Source organism: Sciurus carolinensis, chromosome 9 (genome assembly GCF_902686445.1).
Source record: "Sciurus carolinensis chromosome 9, mSciCar1.2, whole genome shotgun sequence".
NCBI lineage: Eukaryota > Metazoa > Chordata > Mammalia > Rodentia > Sciuridae > Sciurus > Sciurus carolinensis.
Window position 1 is genome coordinate 19,691,164 of NC_062221.1, and position 23,777 is coordinate 19,714,940.

Genomic DNA, 23,777 nt, shown 5'->3' on the forward strand with positions numbered 1-23,777 from the left:
TGATTGGAACCTACATGGACATGGCATTACCACCCAAAGTCTATAGATTTGAGTTTGAATTCACTCTTACTAAGGTACATGCGATAGGTTTTGATAGCTGTATTACATATCCACCATTACAGTATCATTCAGGAAAGTTCCACTACCCCCGCCATCCTGCAACCACTGATCTATTGTTTGCATAGTTTTGTTTCTTTGAAAATACCATATAATTGAAATCTTGCAGTATGCACCCATTTCAGATTGACTTCTTTCACTTAGTAATATGCATTTAAGATTCTTCTTCTTTTCATGGCTCTATTGCTCATTTCTTTTAAACACCAAATAATCTGTTGTCTGGATGTACTACAGGGTGTTAATCCATTCACCTACTGAAGGATATCTTGGTTGTTTCTATGTTTTAGAAATTATGAGTAAAGGTATGGTAAACTTTCTTGTGCAGGTTTCTGGGTGGATTCAACTTATTCGAGAGAATATCAAGTAGTGAGATTGTTGGAGGTACTGATTGATTATAGTCTATGTATTTGGCATATCACTTTATTTTTAAATAATTTTCATTTTTTTTTTCAATTAACAGGGTTACCTTTGTGGTTGTTTTAAAAAATTTGAATTATACAGAACTTGATTCTTTTGCTGCATTGTGGAACAACCTCTCTAGCAATGATTACTTCAGAGTTACCAGTGTTACAGTAAGTATTAGAATTTTCTTTCCTGTTTTAAAAAGAAAGATGGGTATAATATATGTATTATAGGGTTCTCTTTGATGAGACACATTAAATATGTTCTTTTATGTTAGGACAGTATATTTTAAAATTTAAGTATTAGGGTATATAATTACCATATCCATCCATGTCCTTGCTATGAGAATGCCAGCATGTTCTCTAATATTGAACAAAAAAGATGTTAAAATCCTATATCTGGGCTCAATAAATTATGACCCAAGAGCCAAATCTGGCATGCTGCCTCTTTTTGTAAATTGCTGTTGGATTAGAGTGACACTGGTTATGCTTTATGTACTGTTCTTTACATACATGTTAGGGATGCTTTGTACTGCAACTTACGATGATGAGTATTATCTCAAAAGCCAAAAAGTATCCAGTCTGGCCATTTACATGGAAAAGTGTATTAACTTCCACCCTCTCCTTGTTGTCCTTTAAATTGTTCATTAAGATTCTTTCTTTCCCCCAAGATTTGAGATTGTTGAACTATTCTGATTACTTGAAGTAATCTAAGGGAATATCATTTGGTATTTTTGGTGACACCTCCTTAATTTCGTAGGACACATTTAGAATTGGAGTTTCTTTCGGAATCTCTGGGAAATGTGTTAAAAGTAATAGCAGATACTGTTCATTTCATTGCTACAAATCAAGTATACTTTGGCTCTATATGATAACGATGGTTCAGCTATAATGAAAGTGATGAATTTAAACATTTATGTTATTACTGATCCTGTTCATCTTTATACTTCTTTTCCGATGGACAAACTTCTGATTACTCTTCTGGCTTTCTTTTTTCCCACAGTTCCAAGAAATAAAACTTCCAAATTCCTTAGCTGACCTGAAAGATGGTCAATACCTTCCTCTCTTCTTTCTCTCTATTCTCGGAAATAAAATTTAAGTCTTTTCTGCCTACTTAACCTCACTCCTCTATACCCCTTGACTTGAATATAACACTGATTTTTGCAATCCCCACATTGTGTTTTTTTCTTTTTGTATTTATACACTTCTTTCCTTGTCATTCCAACACACTGTCCAGCCATATATATCTTAGTTGAAGTATTCTGCCTCAATCAAAACTTCTTTGAACCCTCAAATTTGGGGTAGATGTCCTTCTGTACTCCTACATTTCCATATGTTTTTTTCCTTGCACCATACTTAAAATAATATTCCCTCTCTTATTGTTTCTGATGTAACTCTTGAACTGCATTTTTGGTGACTTTTTTTTTTTTTTTTTGGTGCTAGGGATCGAACCCAGGGCCTTATGATTACAAGGCAAGCACTCTACCGACTGAGCTATCTCCCCAGCCTGAACTGCATTTTTGTGTCTCATTTTTTTTGTATGGTATGCTTCTGGCACACACCAATACTAGACAGGCCCTCATGTTAATAACTGATAAAATATGAAACAGATTATATTTAAATTGTGTTAATATTTAAAGATGATGTTTTGATGTTTAGTGTCATTATGCTTAGTAACTGAAATATTTTCAGAAAAATGTAAATCTGTGATGTCCATAGGTATTTAGTGGGAACTGGATAAATAACTCTGGTTTAGATTTGTCGTCTGGAGATAAAGTTGAACACTAATAAACATGATTTTCTGGAAATTTTGTGGTTGTGTCATGGTGACAAAATACCTGAGACAATCAACTTATAAGGAGGACAGATGGATTTTTGGCTTACAGTTTCAGAGGTTCTAGTCCATGATCACTTGTCCTTGTTGATTTGGTGGAGATCATGGTAGAGAATATGTGATTGAGCAAACTACTTATCTCATAGCCACCAGGAAGCAAAGACAAAAAGGAAGGGGCTGTAGTCCCACTATTCCCTTGAACAGCATGCCTTCACTGCCTCCCACTAGGCCCCCCTGTCTCTTAAAGTTCCATCACCTCCCAGTAGTCACAGGGTTGGTGACGAAGCCTTTAACATATGGGCCTTTGGGGACATATGTCCAAACCATAGTGCCTGTCTTCACTGTAGAGGAAAAAAATCTTCAATGTCTACCATTTGTAAAGTAAAGATAATATGTGGATATGTTGTTGGAAAATAGCTATATTCATTCATTTTATATGTTGTTTATGATTGCATTTATGCTATGGCACCAGAAATCTGAAGACCCACAAGTCTAAAATATTAATCGTTTAATCTTTTAAGAAAAGTTTGCTGAATCCTGAATATCATTTATAATATTTTTTACAGTTTTAAGTAGAAGGTTTACAAGTAAGGATTAATATGATATGAGAGCGTTATGGCAGTAATGTGTAGAATGCTTGGATAGGGGAGATGATAGAAGCAGGGAAATAAATTGAGATCATTTTGGGGAGTGGTGATCATGGAATTAATAATCATGTAAAGAATGAGTGATAGATTATTACACTGAGAAGGATGGCTGGGAAGGACTTGGGTTAGCAGAAGGCACAAGAGGAAAAGAGATATAGTTATGACTTTGGTGATGATAGGAAGTTTGTATAGTAATTTAAAACACTTATGCACTAACTTCAAAATCAGTTTTTTTCATTTTTAAAAATTACATTTAACACATTAATTATACAGATTATTGGGATTCATTGTGATATTTCCATACATGCATATATTATGCATCAGTCATGGTCATCCATTCTCCTTCTACCTTGTACCTCTTCTCACCTCTCCCTGTTCCCCCTTTCCTCCCTCTCTTCCTTCCCTGCTTTGAACTAATTTTAAATGTGGTATTCGGTACATGTGAGGTGGCTTTCAAAGAAGCACACATACAAGTTAATAATCTTGAATTAGAGATCTGAAATGTGGTCAGGTCTACTGATAAGGTATCCAAGCAATTTTCATAGAAATTATACATTAAGTGGAAGAGAGCTACAAGGGAGGGAAGAGCAGGTACTAAGAACTAAGCTTTAAGGAAGCAAAACAAGGAGGGATTGAGACTAAGAAGAACAATAGTGAAGCAGATTGCAAAAAGGAGATTGTAAATTAGGTTTACTCTTGCTATTACTTGTATCCTTCCTGCTTTTTGTAGTTTTATGCAGGTCCTTAATAGAGTTAGTAATGTAGAATTTAGTGAAGAGATTCTTGTTCATATGATCTGTCCTTTTTCAGTGCCATGTTGGAGCCAGCCTTTATTGTGTCGTGAGAGCCAAAATTTTCAGGAATTTGCAAGCCCGTTAAATACAACCATAGCCATTATAAAATGTCAAATGACATAAGCTTAAAATTAAATCATACTAAAAATAAAAATATGTATTTAAAATTCACCACTTTCTAATTATTTTGGATACATCATGATTGAGGTTGTAATTTACACCTGTTGTATATGTATGGTGGAAATATGGTCTAATGATATACCGCTTTTATCACTTCTCAACTCTTTAGGCCACTTTGATAGTTTGAAGTTGGCTATGGGGAATATTTGTACCATGAAAATGAGCACATACCACAGATTATGATTTGATTTATTGTTTTATTTATTGTCTGTGGAGTTAAGAAAATGATAGAGTTATTGTTAAGAATGTGGTCTAAACTTAGAGGTGTGTTAGATAGTCTTTAGCCTTACATTGCGAATAGCAGAAGAAAATCGAGGAAATATTATTCTACTATTGAGAATTATTATCTGATTCAGCAAATAAGTTGCTTGCAGTATTGACTAATGAGTGAAGTTCCAACAGATATCTTTCTCAATTCACTTACATCCTGTTCATTAAAGTGAAGAACAAAAAATATGACCTTTTCATGGCAAAACTGGTTTAACATCAGTGCAACTGTAAGTTAGATAAGGATGAAAGAGTTTAGCAAAACTTATGTAAATCATTTTGTGAGAATTAGATTGATATGTGGAATTTACAGTAAAGAGTAATGTATATAATTGTTGACTGCATTGTATGAATCCTTTATATTGATAATATTTGTAACATTTACAGTAACTTACTTTTTTAAAAGAGTTACTTGGTAAACATTTACTAGCATACCTCTGACTTTAAGGATTTTATAAAATTCCTCCCAGTCCTTCATTTTATATGGAAGAATTTGTCTTTTGCAGTTGTATTTTGCATTTATATTTTATCTATAAACTGCCATTTCCACAGTCATTTCCTTCTAATTTTCCTCTGTTTGGGGGTTCATTTCATTCAATGTTAATGGGATATTAGGCAGGAAGGATAGCATTTTTGGTTTAATGAAGTTATTCTGCAAGTAGAAGTATTAACCACTTACCCACTTATAGTTAGTGATACAGCAGGAGGTAAGGAAAGTAGTAGACTAGAACTGCGTTGTATTTATCAATTAATTTGTTTACTAAAATAATATAACATTTTCTAGGGATTCAACTAATGAAACTACTGCCCATTCTGATGCTGGCAGCGAACTTGAAGAAACAGAGGTCAAAGGAAAAAGAAAAAGGGGTCGTCCTGGCCGGCCTCCAGTATGTATTTTACTTGTCTTCTTTGTTTCTTTAATTGTCATGACATAAATAGGCTTGGTATGATCTATTTGCTAATTCTATTACTAGTGCGGTTAACTCTTTTATTATTATTTTTAAAAATTCCAGTGAAGCCTTAGAAATTTTTGGAAATTTTACTTTGTAAATTAGCTTAGTAGTGATAGAAAAAGGAAATTATCATAGTATCTTTTTTTGCCCTCCATATTTGGTGATTCATTTGAAGGTTTAGAAGTAGTTCTGACATTTGAATGGGGCGTAGTTATTTAAGACTCCTGCTTTTCACCTGGAATTCTTGATTATTTTTTTTTTAATTCTTGATTTTGTGTGTGCTCTTATATGTGCAGTTTGATAGTACTAGTTTGAAGATCTGGATTAGATTCAGAATATAGTCTCATTGATACATGATTGAGAATTTTTGAAGACCTTTTCATAACCCTCCTTTGAGGATATCTGTACATGTATTAAGACTTTCAGTTATTTAAATATGCATAAACTTTTCAGAGATAGCAGTAACAGTATGCTTAGAGATTAAGGGTTGTAGCATTCTACACTCATGAGTGACATGATCTGCTACTAACAAAGTTTTTTTTTTTCCTATTTGATGAAAGTTCTTATGAAAAATTTTAGCCTACTTGTATAGGAGACATAGAGTATCATGACCCCCCCCCCCAATTTGTCCATTATTCGTCTTCAACAAGTACTATCATGACCCTTCCTAACCCTCTACCATAATACCCATTGTCCATCTTCAGCCATTCTAAGTATGACCAGTCTTATTTAATTTCTCTGCCTCTTCCCTTTCTTTCCTTCTCATGCTATTTTTAAGGCCACCCTAGACATATTCCATCTGTATATCTTTTAGTATGTATTATTGTGTTGGAAAATCCAAACCATGCTTTCCCTCTATTTTTACCATAACTGCCAACACAGAAGACTTCAGTGATCTCAAAAAGTTTAGGAATTTTTCCTTACCAGAAAGCAAGCAAGTATTTTGTAGAAGCAGACTTCAGCTGGGTAACTTGTAATCCAGTTTAGTTCTGACACCACCTACCTGGCAAGCATGACGACCCCAGTCTACTGTCTACCTGAGGATAGTATCAGATCCCACAGGCTGAGGATTCAGTCCCCAGACTCCCATCACCAACAGTTAGATGCTCCAGGTTGTTTTGCCTGTGCTTCTAACCCAACTGTCTATAAATTGGGCTTCTTATAGCCCTTTCCTCTGATTAATTTGCTTGAGCAGCTCACAAAACTCAGGGAAATGCTTAGCTTTACCCGTTTATTGTAAAGGATATTATTAAAAATACAGATGAAGAGAACCATAGGGAGAGATATGAGAGAAGGGGCACTGAGCTTTAATACCTACTGAGGTGTGCCACCCTCTGGGAACCTCTACATGTCCTACTTTCTAGAATCTTTCTGAACCCTGTTCTTTGGGGGTTTTATGGAAATTTCATTGCATATCTAATGCTAGTAGACTGGGTGGGGAAACCCAGCAAGGACTGTCTGCTTCATTATTCTTTCTTGCCTCTTTGTGCAGCATTCCTCTCTCCAGGGTATGGGGCAAGAACCCTCTGGAATGAGGTGACAGTCTTATGACCTACTACTGGGCAAGGATAATTTAGATTGGGAATGGAGGTGGGCAGCTCCAAGAGAGGAATGCAAGGGAAACAATGTTTCTATGACCTGCTTTAGGGAATAGAGATTCTACTTTCTATAGCCTGCCTCAAGGTCAGAGATATGATATCAGGAATAAATGAAAACAAAAAATATTGATCTTAATATTATAGTTACTTTAAAAAAAGTAAGGAATTACTTTCTTTTAATCTTTTTTTTTAAACCACACTGTTATTAGTATCACACCCTGAGATAACATTATCTTATTAATATAACCAAATAAACACTTCTACAGTTTATTGGTTAGAACCATGATGCAAATTTTACCCACCTGTTGTAATTTATGATTATGTTATTTTAACAGTTATTGTAGGTAGGTAGATATAGAAGTTTTTCATAGTGAGTCAACAGTATTCTTTGATACAATTGTTCAATCATTACTTTTCTCTTGGAACTCTTAATTACTTACTTTTCAAGACATTTGTTTAAAAAAAAAAAAGATGGAAGGCAAACTTCTTCCATTTGACTATATACTTGTTATACCTGGTTTTATTTTCCACCTTTATTTAGTGAAATTGCAACTACATAACCTAATAGATGAATAGGATGAACTTTGAATTGGAAAAAATGTCAGAATAACAAACATTATAGACTTATGTTAGTTATTCCTCAATTCATATATTCACACTCAGTAGTTCATAAGACTACTCCTTTTCATGATCAGGGAGACAACACAATACAACACTACCTCTTGAGTTGTTACCTTGGGCTTTGCATTGAGTGGTGATTTTTATGTCATTTAATCCTTACACCACTGCTATGAAGTAGCTCTTTGTGCATCTTACACAGCAGAAAACAAACTTTAAAAGGGGAAATTGCTTAAGATTACACACAGTGAGTAGCAGAATTAGGATTTGAACGCCTATCCCAATTCCCATACTCTTTTTCTTAAGAAAGAATACCAGTCTGTTAATATTGAAAGAAATTACTGTCAGAATGATCATATTTGACTCATGCATCAGGTACTTGTTCTGAAGAATGATGGGACATTTTCTGTCAACTAGATCCTTTTTGAATAAATGCAGATTTTGATTATATATTACTTTGGTTAGATATGTTTCATTACATTCTTTTGTTTATTCATGACTTTCCCTCTTGTTTCTGCTTCTTTACTTTAAAAATTTTTAATTGACACATAATTTTATGCATTTATGAGGTACAATGTGCTATTTCAAACATGTATACAATGTGTAATGATAAAGCCAGGGTAATTAACTGTATCTAGTTCAATTTGGTAAGTTGTGTGTATTCAGGTAATTTTCCATTTATTGCTTTTTTTTTTTTTTTAATATTTTTAGTTGCACATGGACACAATACTTTTATTTGATCTATTAAGTTTTTTATGTGGTGCTGGGGAATGAACCCAGTGCCTTACATGTGCTAGGCACACGCTCTACCACTGAGCCACAACCTCAGCTCCCATTTATTGCTTTTTAAAAGGGGTTAATCTAATTAGTGTTTGTTAATGGATTACTTTTTAAGGGTACTTATTCTGTTTTTATTCATTTGGTCAAGTGTAGATGGTATAAGGGTGTACTAAAAGGAACAGTTTTGCTTTCCTTATTAACATATTCTTAGGGATTCTTATTTTTAGGGCACATTTCAGTATTGTTTTTAAAAATAGGCTAATTTTTCAGAAAATTTTGTTGCCACTAGTCCACCCCTTATTTGTTGTTATTGTATCTCTTTATGCAAATTATTACAGACATACCTCAGAGACATTGCAGATTTGGTCCTAGACCACCACAGTAAAGTGAATCATACCAATTTTTTTGTTTCCCAGGACATGTACAGATTATGTTTATACTAGATTGATGTGTGTTAAGTGTGTAATAACATTATGTCTTAAAATGTATACTTTGGTTAAAATATTTTATTGGGGAAAAATTCTAAGTCATTTGAGCCTTAGTGAGTCATTTTGCTTCTGTTGTTGGAGGATCTTACCTACTTACTGATAGCTGCTGACTAATCAGGATGGTGGTTGTTGAACCAGACTGGTGATTGCTGTTGAAAGTGACTCTGTAAATTTCTTAAAATAAGATAATAATAAAGTTTGTCACTTCAGTTGACTCTTCCCTTAATGGACAATTTCTTTGTGGCATTCATTGCTCTTTGTTTTAGTATTTTACCCACTCTTTCATAATTGGAGTCAGTCCTCTCAGACCCTGCCATTGCTTTATCAACTAAGGTTATTTAATACCAAATCCTTTGTTGTCATTTAAACAGTGTTCACAGCATTTTCTTTCTTTTTTTTTTTATTATATATTTTTTAGTTGTAGATGGACACAGCACCTTATTTATTTATTTTTATGTGGTGCTGAGGATGGAACTCAGTGCCTCATGTGTGCTAGGCAAGAGCTCTGCCACTGAGCTACAACTCCAGTTCCTGTTCGCAGCATTGACATCAGAAGTCATTTCAATCTCTCTAGAAAATCTTTGCTCATCTCTAAGTAGCAAATCGTCAACTACTAAAGTTTTATCATGAGATAACAGCAATTTATTCACATACCCAGGCTTCAACTCTAATTGTTCTTATTATGTCTAGGACATCTGCAGTGATTTCCTCTGCAAAAGTCCTCAACCCTGAAAATTATCCATTAGGGTTGGAATCAACTTATTTTAAACTCCTGGTAATGCTGGTGTTTTGGCCTCCTCCAGTGAATCACATATGTTCATAATAGAATGTATGATGGTGAATCCTTTCCAGAAGGATTTTGATTTTGCCCAGATTCATCAGAGGAATCATTCTGTGTGGCAGCTCTAGCTTTAGTATTTCTTAAATATAAGATTTGAAAGTCATAAATACTCCTTGATCCACTGACTGCAGAATGGATGTTATTAGCAAGAAAGAGAACAACGTTAATCTCATTGTAGATTTTCATCAGGATTCTTAGATGACCAGGTACATTTCAATGGGAAGTACTATTTACAACCCCCCCCCCCAAAAAAAAAAAAAAAAAAAGCAGTAGGTCTGAACTGTGGGCTTAAAACGTTCAGTAAACCATGCTGTAAATAGATGTGTTGTCATTCAGGTTTCATTGTCGTATTTATAGAACATTGGTACAATGGGTTTAGTATAATTCTTAAGGACCCTAGGATTTTCAGAATGGTAATTGGGCATTGGTTTCGGCTTAAAGTCACCATTTGCAATAGTCCATAGCAAGTCAACCTGTTCTTTGAAGCTTTGAGTGCAGGCATTCCCGCATCCTCCAGCATCTTCTTCCAGTATAAGGCTATTTCATCTACATTGGAAACCTCTTGTTTAGTATAGTCATGTTCATCAGTGATCTTGTCTAGATGTTTTTGGTAACTTGCTACAGTTTATACATCAGCCTTGCTTTACCTTGTGCTTTTATGTTATGGAATTGGTGTCTTTCCTTAAAATTTATCAAATGGTGTCTTCTAGTATCACACTTTTTTTTTTTTTTGCAGCTTCCTTAGTTCTCTGGTATTCATGCAATCTGAAGAAAGTTAGGGCCTTGTTCTGTATTAGGCTTTGGCTTAAAGTAATGTTGTAGCTGGTTTAATCTATCTGTATCACTAAAACTGTCTCCATATCAACAATAAGGTGGTTTTATGTTCTTATCATTTGGGTTTTCTGGAGTACTAGCACTTTTAATTTTAAGAACTTTTCCATTGCATTTATAACTTGGCTTGCTATGTGGTGCAAGAGGCCTAGCTTGTGGTTTTTCTCAGCTTTTGACTTGCCTTTTGCCAAGTTTGTTCATTTCCAGCTTTGTATTAATTTGGAGATATACACTTGTATTTTAATTTGGAGATATACAACTGTTCCTTTCATTTGAACACTTAGAGGTCACATTGTAGGGTTATTAATTGCCTTAATTTGAATATTGTTTCTCAGGGAATAGGGAGACTTGAGGAGAAGACGACATACAGCAGAACCGCCAGTTATTGGAGGCAGCCAGAATACAACAAACACCATTTATTGATTAAACTCACCATATTGTACTTGCTTTATAAGAGTAAAGCAGAGATCACTAATCACAGATCACCACAGTCAGTGAAAAATCATACTTTTCACAATGCGAAAATTTTTTTTATATTTTCTCATATCAAAAAATTTAAGTATTACCAAAATATTATTCAGAGACAGAAAATGAGCACATACTGTTGGAAAAATGGTTCTAATAGACTTGATTGTTGTGGCATTGCCGCAGACCTTCACAGTAAATGTGAAATTCTGTAAGATGAGGAGTGCTTTGAATGATTTAACACTATGTGTATCATGCTTATAACATTGTGATTGTACTGATAAAACATCTTATCTGTCTACACAGAACACTTCCTTGGTGATTACATCCAATCTCATGACTAACTTGACATCTTGCAGATTTGTCTCTGATCTAGACCTTACCCCTTGTTTGCAGACTTGTATTTAGATACCTGTTGAGCCCTTCATTTAGATCTTTAATGGGCTTAAAGTGTTTAAAAAACTAAACTCCCGAGTTTCCTGTGTTCTTTCCATCTCTTCCATAATGGCAGGTTTTTCCCTGTAGATGCTCAGATTATTAACTTTGGAGTCATCCTTGATTCATTCTTTCTCTGTCTGTATCCATTCTGTTAGTAAATTCTCTTTATTCTAATTGCAAATGTTATCTGCCATTTTTTAAAATTCAAACTGTGAAAATAGTTTCAGCTAACCCGTGCTTTTGCTCAAACCTCTCAGGCTTGTTCTTTGTCTTAAGATCTGTTTCAAAATCTTAATTGTTGTGTGTGTGCCCCCCCACAACCCCCCATTATCAGTATAGCTTCCTCTCTTCACTTCTTTCAGTTCTTACTCAGGTCATTTTTTTCATTAAGGCCTCCCCTAACTATGGTATTTACCATTACAAAATCCATTATAAATCCTCACCCCAACCTGGTTACCTTTTCTGATTATACATGTATGTATTTGTGTACTCCCTATTTCCATAGGGCTTAATTGCTGTCTATGATAGTACAGTCATCCCTAAGTATCTGTGGAAAATTGGTTCCAGGATAGATACCAAACTCCAAGATGTTTAAGTCTTTTATGTAAAACTGTATAGTATTTACATATAAACAAGATACATGCTTCCTTATACTTTACATCATCTGTAGATTAATACATAATACCTAATCCAATAAATTTAAATAGTCGTTACACTGTTTTTTTCAGGGAGTAATGGCAAGGGGAAAAGTCCATACATGTTCAGTAAAGATGTAACAATTGGGATCAGGGCTATAGCTTAGTGTCAGAGTGCTTGTCTGGCTTATGTGAGGCACTGGGTTCAATCCTCAACACCACATAAAATGAATGAGTGAATGAATGAATGAATGAACACTGGGTTCAGTCCTCAGCACCACATAAAAATAAATAAATAAATAAATAAATAAATAAATAAATTTAAAATAAAATAAGATAAAATAAAAAAAGATGTGACCATTAAAGACCTTAACTATATCCTATATGTCAGCCACAGAGTATTGTAAATTCTTGATTGGTTGAATCCAGTATGGATAAGGAGGGTCAACTGTGTACATATTACTTAATGTGCTTATTGTCTGTCTCCTTCAACTAGTAGGCAAGCTGCATAAAAGCAGCGATTTGTGTGTGTGCGTGTGCGCGTGTGTGTATGTGCGTGTGGTTTATTTACTAGTGTCTGACCTTTATTAAGTGCTCAGTAAATGTTTATTGAGTAAATGATTAAATCAGCACTTTTTCCTTACCCTGGTGTTTAAGAAATCCTTTTATTTTAAGATAATTTTAGATACAGAAAGATTCTAAGAATTTTAAAATTTCAAGACATCCTCTGTATGAATTTCCCAAAAGTTAGCACTTTTTTTTTTTTTTACATTTGCTTTATCATATTTTGATTTTTGTTCATGTGTTTGTGCACAACTCACTCTTTCTGTGTATGCACATCGGCCAAATAAGTCTATATAGTGTATATAAAATGTTATGTACCTATTATATTTTTGAATTGTTTTAAAGTAAATTAGACATGATGCCTCTTTATTTCTTATACTTTAGTATGAATTTCCTGGAAATCAAAAATATTCTTCTACATAATAATAATGATGATAGTACGGTTAGGAAAATGAGGACAATATTGACATAATACTGATCCTGTACTGGCCTCATTCAGATTTTGCTACTTGCCTTACTGATAACTTAAAAAACATTCCATTTTCCCCCCTAACTTTGAATTCAGTAGTTTCATGTTGCTTTCAGTTGTCATGTAAGCTATTACTTCTATAATATAACTCATCTTGAATCTCTTTGCTCTTGTGTTTCTTAAGGATTTTGTTCTCCTTGTCCTATTTAAATGAGAACCAGTACTTCTGTATCTTCAACATTACCGAACTTTCATATTGCCATAGACTGAGTAGGAGAGGTAAATAAAAAGATGCAGTTTATCATTTTTTTATATTCTCCTGTATGGATGAAGAGACACGTTTTTAAAAATATAAATATGGAACTGGGTTTGTGGCTCTGTTGTAGGGCACTTGCCTAGCATGTGTGAGGCACTGGGTTTGATTCTCAGCACCACGTGTAAATAAATGAATAAAACAAAGGTCTATCAACATCTAAAAAATTATATATATATATATACACACATATATATATATATATATATTTATATAAATGATGAGTAGCGTATAGGTTAACAGGTGATTTTTTTTTTCTTTTTTATTTATTTATTTTTTTTATTATTGTACACAAATGGGATACATGTTGTTTCTCTATTTGTACATGGCATAAAGGCATACCATTTGTGTAATCATAAATTTACATAGGGTAATGTTTGATTCATTCTGTTATTTTTTTCCCTTCCCCCCACCCCTCCCACCCCTCTTTTCCCTCTATACAGTCCTTTCTTCCTCCATTCTTGCCCCCCTCCCTAAACCTAACTCTAACCCTAACACTAACTCTTCCCACCCCCCATTATGTGTCCTCATCCACTTATTAGCGATATCATTCTTCCTTTGGTTTTTTGAGATTGGCTTATCTCACTTAGCATGATATTCTCCAGTTTCATCCATTTGCCTGCAAATGCCATAATTTTATCATTCTTCATGGCGGAGTAATATTCCATTGTATATATATACCACACTTTCTTTATCCATTCATCAATTGAAGGACATCTAGGCTGGTTCCACAATCTGGTTATTGTGAACTGAGCAGCTATGAACATTGATGTGGCTGTATCTCTGTAATATGCTGATTTTAAATCCTTTGGGTATAGGCCAAGGAGTGGGATAGCTGGGTCAAATGGTGGTTCCATTCCAAGTTTTCTAAGGAATCTCCACACTGCTTTCCAGAGTGGCTGCACTAATTTGCAGCCCCACCAGCAATGTAAGAGTGTACCTTTCTCCCCACATCCTCGCCAACACCTGTTGTTGCTTGTATTCTTGATAATTGCCATTCTAATTGGGGTGAGATGGAATCTTAGGGTGGTTTTGATTTGCATTTCTCTTATTACTAGAGATGTTGAACATTTTTCCATATGTTTGTTGATTGCTTGTAGATCTTCTTCTGTGAAGTGTCTATTCATTTCTTTAGCCCATTTGTCAATTGGATTATTTACATTCTTGGTGTAGAGTTTTTTGAGTTCTTTATAGATTCTGGAGATTAGTGCTCTATCTGAAGTATGAGTGGCAAAGATTTTCTCCCACTCTGTAGGCTCTTTCTTCGCATTGTTGATAGTATCCTTTGCTGAGAGAAAGCTTTTTAGTTTGAATCTATCCCAGATATTAATTCTTGCTTTTATTTCTTGTGCTATTGGAGTCCTGTTGAGGAAGTCTGGTCCTAAGCCGACATGCTGAAGATCTGGACCTACTTTTTCTTCTATAATCTGCAGGGTCTCTGGTCTGATTCCGAGATCCTTAATCCATTTTGAGTTTAGTTTCGTGCATGGTGAGAGATATGGGTTTAGTTTCATTCTGTTGCATATGGATTTCCAATTCTCCCAGCACCATTTGTTGAAGAGGCTATCTTTTCTCCATTGCATATTTTTGGCCCCTTTGTCTAGTATGAGAAAATTGTATTTATTTGGGTTTGTGTCCGTGTCCTCTATTCTGTACCATTGATCCACCTTTCTATTTTGGTACCAATACCATGCCGTTTTTGTTACTATTGCTTTGTAGTAGAGTTGAAGATCTGGTATTGCGATACCCCCTGCTTCACTCTTTCTGCCAAGGATTGCTTTAGCTATTCTGGGTTTTTTATTCTTCCAGATGAATTTCATAATTTCTTGCTCTATTTCTGTAAGGTACATCATTGGGATTTTAATTGGAATTGCATTAAATCTGTATACCACTTTTGGTTGTATGGCCATTTTGACAATATTAATTCTTCCTATCCAAGAACATGGGAGATCTTTCCATCTTCTAAGGTTTTCTTTAATTTCTTTCTTTAGTGTTCTGTAGTTCTCATTGTAGAGGTCTTTCACCTCTCCTGTGAGATTGATTCCCAAGTATTTTATTTTTTTCGAAGCTATTGTGAATGGGGTAGTTTTCCTAATTTCTCTTTCTGAAGATTCATCGCTTATGTATAGAAATGCCTTAGATTTATGTGCATTGATCTTATATCCCGCTACTTTACTGAATTCACTTATGAGATCTAACAGTTTTCTGGTGGAGTTTCCTGGTTCCTCTAAGTATACAATCATATCATCAGCAAATAGGGATAGTTTGAGTTCTTCTTTTCCTATTCGTATCCCTTTAATTTCTTTGGTCTGTCTAATTGCTCTGGCTAGAGTTTCAAGGACGATATTGTGGTGAAAGAGGGCATCCCTGCCTTGTTCCAGTTTTTAGAGGGAATGCTTTCAGTTTTTCACCATTTAGAATAATATTAGCCATGGGCTTAGCGTAGATGGCCTTTACAATGTTAAGGAATGTTCCCACTATCCCTATTTTTTCTAGTGTTTTGAGCATGAAGGGGTGCTGTATTTTATCAAATGCTTTTTCTGTATCTATCGAAATAATCATGTGATTCTTGACTTTAAGTCTATTGATATGGTGAATGACATTTATTGATTTCCTGATGTTGAACCAACCTTGCATCCCTGGGATGAAACCCACTTGATCATGGTGCACTATCTTTTTAATATGGTTTTGTATGCAATTTGCTAAAATTTTGTTGAGAATTTTTGCGTCGATGGTCATTAAGGATATTGGTCTGAAATTTTCTTTCCTCGATGTGTCTCTGGCTTAGGTATCAGGGTAATATTGGCTTCATAGAATGAGTTTGGGAGGGTTCCCTCCTCTTCTATTTTATGGAATACTTTGAGAAGTATTGGAATGAGCTCTTCTTTAAAAGTTTTGTAGAACTCGGCTGAGAACCCATCTGGTCCTGGACTTTTCTTTGTTGGTAGGCTTTTGATGACTTCTTCTATTTCATTACTTGAAATTGGTCTATTTAAATTGTGTATGTCCTCCTCGTTCAGTTTAGGCAATTCATATGTCTCTAGAAACCTGTTGATGTCTTTGAAATTTTCTATTTTGTTGGAGTATAGATTTTCAAAATAGCTTCTAATTATGTTTTGTATTTCAGTCGTGTCTTTTGTGATATTTCCTTGTTCATTCCGAATTTTAGTAATTTGGGTTTTCTCTCGTCTTCTCTTTGTTAATGTGGCTAAAGGTTTATCAATTTTGTTTATTTTTTCGAAGAACCAACTATTTATTTTGTCAATTTTTTGTATTGTTTCTTTTGTTTCACTTTCGTTGATTTCAGCTCTGAGTTTGACTATTTCCTGTCTTCTACTACTTTTGGTTTTGGTCTGTTCTTCTTTTTCTAGGGCTTTGAGCTGTAGTGTTAGGTCGTTTATTTTTTGAGTTTTACTTCTTTTATTAAATGCGCTCCATGAAATAAATCTTCCTCTAAGTACTGCTTAACAGGTGATTTTATTTTATTTCATTAGAAAGCACCAATTGTGGATTTCACATTATTTTTAACGACTAGAGAGAAGTACCATAATTAATCAATTCCTTAGTGTTCACTCTTCTAAACCATGCTGACATAAACTATCTTACAAATCAATTTAGCTTCAAAGCCACTGGTTTTGTTTATTATAAGTTCCTAACAGTGGAGTAGTCAGAAAGTTAGGCCCATTTTTTCTCTGAAGCTTTTATTTTATTTATTATTTTTTTTAAATAACCCCTTTTGTGGTGCTGGGGATTGAATTCATGGCCTCCTGCATGCCAGGCAAGTGCTTTTACCAGGGATCTATATCCCCAGCCCTTTCTAAAGATTTTGATGTGTATCATTTACCATCACAGAGCAATATATATGACGTTGCCCATTTTACCTTTACTTGTAGTGATTGTAAATCTTTGCTAACTTTTAAGTGGTAAAGCTTTCAATAATTTCTAAAATATTTGTCAATTGTGTTTCTTTTGTGAATTCTGTATTCAACATTTTCTGTATTACCTTTTGTATTTTTATTTTTCAAAGAAACAAAAAGCCTCTTTACAAAATAATTTTTATAGCTTTAAAGTGTATGTATTTTTGATATTATATTTGTCAGTTGAACTTTCATCTCCTTCTGTCAAACTACCTTTATTGACTTATTTTCTTATTTTTAATTTTTCCTTCTGATTAGTGCCAGACTTCCATTAATTAATTAATTAGTTTGGTAAGGACTACCAGTTCTCCCAGGAACACAGAATGAAAACCTGAGTCACTTTTCAGTTTTCCGAACCCCAAGTTTCTTTCATAAATCTAAGGAAATGCCATATCTCCTTTATTTACAAAACAGAACAACTCGAATCTTTCACATATTTCCCATATTGCATATTTCTCAAGTTCTTATACTTAGGTCTTATTTTATTAGAATTTGCATCATTACTTCTACTATTATTCTTTCTTCTGTTTTACTCTATTCTGTTTTTTAATGCTGTCATGTTCAGATGGCAAGCAGTGCTTTTTCAAACTCTCTTACAATGTAATATTTTGCTATATTTCTTGATTCATAACCAATAAAATACATCTCTCTTGTTCTTCTGTGTATGGCTTTTGCTTTTCCTACTTCCTACATTTGCTCATTGATGTTCTTTTCTTTCTTGAATCCATTCTTCCTAAGTTATATCTAGCTTATCTTAATAGTACTCATATTACTATTTTTTGAAACAAGTAAGTTACAACTTACAGGTCATTTTTCTGTGTATGTGTGTGTGAAACATTCCCTGGTGACTAATACTAAAGATAATTGTTCCCTTCTTAAATCCTTTCAGCACTTATCCTAAATCAAATGAAAGGTATTTTTCACAGATTTTTTTTCTGTACCTGTTTATGTTCATTTCTTAATCTTTTATACATACGTATATGTGTATGTTTGTGTGTGTATACACACACACACACACACACACACAGTGTTGTACATGTACACAATACATTTATTTCATTTACTTATTTATATGTGGTGCTGAGGATAGAACCCAGTGCCTCACACGTGTGCTCCACCACTGATCAACAACCTCATAATTATATGTATGTAAGCATTTTGTAGTAAACTATCCCAAACATTAATATACATTTTTGGGGAAAAATAGGGTTTTTAAAAACACATACATAGTTTATGAATAAGGGACACATGTTGTCTGTGTATTTGTGTTTCTTAAAATTTCTAAGACAATAATTGCACATTAAAACTGTAATTTTCATAGAGCTTTTGGATAGAGTAATTTTGGATAATTTTCCTACCTTTACTTAAAACAGATTACCAGAAACTCAGATACACATGTAAATTACATAGCTTATAGTTGTAGTAAAACAGTTATCCAAATCATTATTCTAAATTCCAAGGTTACCTTACGTAATTTTCATAAAAGTACATTGTGACTTCCTAATTATATGTAAGCTTTTAATGAAATTCATTACTTAATATGTTGCAGCAGACTTTGTTTCAAATGTTGTAATTTTATTTTCCTAAATACTCATTGGAATCTTTTTAAAAACGTTTTTATTAGTGATTATAGTTATATATAATATTGTGGTTCATTTTGACATGATCATGTATGCATGGAATGTAACTGTCCCCAGTACTTTATGTTTAGCACCCTCCCTCCTCACTCCCTTTCCTCTACTCTGCCGGCCTCCCTTCTGTTCATTTACTGGTTCCTTAATTGGTGCTTTATAGATATACACAAAGGTAAAATTTACTGTGGTATATTCCTGTATGTGCATAACATAATTTGGTCAACTTCATTCTGCATTTCCTCCCCTTTCCCATCCTCCACCCTCCTTCTTTAACAGTTTCCTTTATTCCCCTGATCTCTCTTCTGTTTTCATGGGAACTCCCTCACCCCCTTCAAACTTATCTTGGTCTTTTGCATATGAGAGAAAACATTCAGTCCTTGACTTCCTGAATCTGGCTTATGTCACTTAGCATGATGTTCTCCAGTTCCATTCATTTACCATCAAATGACATAATTTCATTCTTTACGATTGAGTAGAACTCCATTGATATATAAATATAAATATAAATATAAATAAATATAAATAAATATATGTAAATATATATATTAAAAAATATACCACATTCTCTCCATCCATTCATCTTTTGACAGGCACTGGGTTGATTCCATAACTTAGCTATTGTGAATGGCAGCTCTGTAAACATCAATAAGCCTGTATCACTGTAGTATGCTGATTTAGTTGTTTAGGATAAATACCAGGGAGTGGGATAGGTGGGTCATGTGGTGGTCCTATTCCTAATCTTTTGAGGAACCTCCATACTGCTTTCCTGAGTGGTTGTACTAATTTGCAATCCCACCAACAATGTATGAATGTTCCTTTTCACCACACCCCCACCAGCATTTGCTGTTATTATTTGTATTCTTGATAATTGCTATACTGACTGGTGTGAGATGAAATCTCATTGCAGCTTTGATTTGAATTTCTCTAATTGTTAGGGACATTGAGTTGAACATTTTTTCATGCATTTGTTGGCCATTTGTATTTCTTCTTTTGAGAAATGTCTCCTTAGCTCTTTTACCCCTTTGTTGAATGGGTCATTTGTTTTATTGATGTGAAGTGTTTTGAGTTCTTTATATGTTCTGGATGTTAATCCCCTATTGGAGGATCAGCTGGCAGAGATCCTCTCCCATTCTGTCATCTCTTTCTTCACAATTGTAATTGTTTTCTTTGCTGTACTCAAGCTTTTACATTTGATGCTGTCTCACTTTTTGTTCTATGGTTTTATTTCTTGAGCTGTAGGGGTCTTGTTAAGGAAGTGAGTGCCTGCACCAGTGTATTGGCGTATTGAGCCTGTTCCCTCCTGTTTCATGTTTCTGGTTTAATTCCTAGGTCTTTGATCCACTTGAGTTGACTTTTGTGCAGGGTGAGAAATAGGGATCTAGTTTCTTTCTTCTATATATGCGTATCCAGTTTTCCCAGCAGTATTTGTTTACAAGACTATCTTTTCTTTAATGTATATTTTTGGCACCTTTTTGAATATCTATGTAGATTTGTCTTGTGTCTTCTCTTCTAGTCCATTGGTCTTCATGTCTTTTAATACCAATACCATGCTGTTTTTTTTTTTTTTTTTTAAACTATGACTGTAGTATAATTTGAGGAGCAAATATATGATGCCTCCAGCATTAATCTTGCTTTGAAAGACTTTGTCCATTCTGGGTCTTTTTTTATTTTTACTTTTTTGGATACGCAGGGATTAAACCCAGGGCTACTCAACCACTGAGCCCCTAGCCTTTTTTATATTTCATTTTGAGACAGTGTCTTTTTAAGTGTTAGGGCCTCACTAAGTTGCTGAGGCTGATTTTGAACTCACAGTCTCCTGCCTGTTTCCCAAACTGCTGGGATTACAGGTGTATACCACCATGGCTGGCCTGTTATTTCAAATGAATTTGAGAACTGTTGTTTTCTAGTTCTGTGAAGAATGTTATTTTATTTTGATGGGGTAATTGCATTGAGTCTCCAGTTTTTGGTGTTATGACCATTTAACAATATCAATTCTGCTTCCCCATGAACATGGGAGATATTTCCATATTCTGGAATTGTCTTCTATTCATTCTTTCGCTGTTTTGTACTGCACTGAAGGTTGTTTAGTTTTGTGACTTCCTAGGCGTATATAATATTTTGTGAAATTCATTACTTAATATGTTGCAGCAGACTTTGTTTCAGATATTTCAATTTTGTTTGACTAAGGTTGTCATTAGCATCTTTTTTTCTCATTGTTTTCCCTTGGAATTAGCTGCAGCAGTAAACTTTCATTTCTGCATTACTAGTCCTATGCCGAAGACATTTTACTTACCCCATTGTTTATGGTATATAAGCACAAGTGTTTCTTCTTCAACACCATTTTACAGAATTGTATTAGGATGTCAAAATGTGCACCTTAAATACTACAAGTTCTTTGAATACCTTGTCTAGTACCAGGTAGAAAGATCAACTTTTTTATGTGTCTGATACATAGTGACTGTATGATGAATAAAGTGTTCAGTGAATGCAGAAATATTTTCTAGTAAATTATATTTTGTGTATTGAGTTATTGAGGTGACATTAGGGATTGGAATAGTCACAGAAGTGTTTCTAGATACTAAATTTCTTAGAACTGGCTTTAAAATTTGAAATATGTTGCTTTGTTGAATCTTGTCTTTTAAAATCCTTTCACAGAATTCTTTAAATGATTAAAGATAACATCATATGGACATTTGTAATTTGTCTACTTTTCTGTTTGTACTTACCTTTTAAGAAAATTTTTATTGACGAAAAATTGCTGTTTTCTTTTATCTTTCATTTCAGAACTGTTTATTAAAGGTTCCTTAACATCATTTGTTACTAAGCGAGAAATGTCCCTTGGGGGTCAGGAAATTGGTTGTATATGAAAGGACTGAGCATATAAATATGTTGAGATTAATGGGAGCCAAGGTGTGTGTGTGTGTGTGTATGTATATATGTATATATATATGTGTATATATATATATATGTGTATATATATATATATATGTATATATATATATATATATATATATATGTAAAAGGGGATTCAAATCTGGAAAAAGTTAGAATGAACTTGATATTTGATTAATATTGGCATCAGCAGTGAATTTAAGGTTTTCTCTATATGTAAGTGGATACAGAGACAATATGAGTGTGGGTATGTATGAGAGAAACACTACTGAAAGAGCCTAGAAATTCTTACCTCAGTAGCAGTAAGCATACTTAGCATCCCTGTCTTGGTTTCTTTTTCAGAGTGGTTGGGTTCGGGGAAGAGGCTGAGTCAAGAACATTAAAAGTTAAAAGTCAGCCTAACTTGATTTCTAAATAACATTTGGCACTAAAAACAATCAGCACTTCTTAGAGAAATTACTGGTCTTAGGTCTTGACCAAAGAAAGTTCAAAATGTGCCTGGGACATCTTTGTGTAATAGAAATGAAGAATGTACTTCATGAATGATATGGACTTGTCAAGGTAACACAGAAGCCAGTTTGAATAAGACCCTTTCTGTGAAAAATTGAGAATAAAACTGAATAATGCTAATAATAGACTGTAATCCATTGATTAAAGTGAGAATCCCTGGGCCACATTGACATATATAAGGGGAATGCCAAGTAATGAAAGCAGAAAGATGGATGGAATTAGAAAATCTCCATTTGTTAGCCATCATCGTAATAGCTTATTTAGGAACCACTAGATGGATCCCAAAACAAGTAGAATAATGTTTGTTGAGATATATTTACCAATTTTATTCTTATCATCTCACAAAATACTTGTAGAATTAGAAAGTGAGAAAGAGTAACTTTATATTGGAAAAATCAGGCATATATTTCTTTAACCAAGATATTAAAATTAACATGGATGGTGGCGCATGCCTCTAATCCCATCTGCTCCAGTTGATGAGGCAGGATGATCATAAATTCAAACCAGAGTCAGCGACTTAGTAAGAACCTGTCTTAAAATAAAAGGGCTGGATGGGTCTGTTGCTCAAGGGGCTAAGTGCCTCTGGGTTCAATCCCTGGTAACCCCCCCATAACATGGTGATTAGACTGATTCATGTCATATCTGTTCTGATAAAGGATGTACATAGAAAAATGGACTGCTATTTCTCCGATATCCTTGCTGAAAATACATAAGTGAAATCTAAGCTTGGAGAAACTCAGACTAAACTGAGAAGTACTGCACAAAATAATTGGACAGCATTCAAAAATATATTTAGTTTTAAAATATTCCCCCATGCTTAAAATAAAACAGTTTAACCATACTGTAAAAATCCCGATATCCAACATGTTCTAGGCATGTATTGTGTGTCCAGCTTTATTTATATAATCTTTATCAGGAGAGACAATACTTTTCCCATATAACAGATGTAAAAAAAATTGGGCACAGTAAAATTAAGTCACTTGCCTAGGCTCACTAGGAAGTTGCTGAATCACATTTATTATCACATTTTTTTTTTCTTTTTAAATTTTATTTTGAGACAGGACCTCTCTTTGGTTAACCTTGAATTTGTGATCCTCTTGCCTCAGTCTCTCTCTTGAGTGTCTAGATTTCAGACATGTACCACCATACCTAGCTTTGCTGAGTTTTAGTCTTTTCTTTCTCCTTCTTATAAGTAAATGTTTGCTGAATAAATAAAGAGAACAAATGAACCATGAACTACAAACAAACCAGTGTATCGGGTGAAATATTTAAACTTAATAGTTGTTGAAGTATTTCTTAAGTTGTGCTGCATTTTTCGCTGAAGGTATATACATAAGTTTCTTTCTTTTTTCTCTTTTTGCAGTACTGGGGATTTAAACCAGGGGAACCTCTAACCGTTTAGTAATACCTCTCAGCTTTTGATTTTTATTTCAGAGACTTTTTTGAGTGGTCGGGGGGTACTGGGGATTGAACCAGGGCCAGGGGCACTTTACCACTGAGCTACATCCCTGGCCCATTTAATCTTTTTATTTTATGTTTTTAATTTTGAGACAAGGTCTTGCTCAGTTGCTGAGGCTTGTCTTGAAGTTGG

General features: G+C 34.2%; 1 protein-coding gene across 3 annotated transcripts in view; it reads left to right on the plus strand.

The window, feature by feature from the left end:
* Positions 1–23,777, plus strand: part of Stag1 (stromal antigen 1) — a 378,160-nt gene that overhangs the window by 92,344 nt on the left and 262,039 nt on the right. For all 3 annotated transcript variants that reach the window (XM_047563511.1, XM_047563510.1, XM_047563509.1), the window contains 2 exons: positions 578–689; positions 5,025–5,127. In XM_047563511.1, coding sequence (XP_047419467.1) covers positions 661–689; positions 5,025–5,127 — 132 coding nt within the window. In that variant the 5' untranslated portion in view covers positions 578–660. The remainder of the gene's footprint in view (positions 1–577; positions 690–5,024; positions 5,128–23,777) is intronic.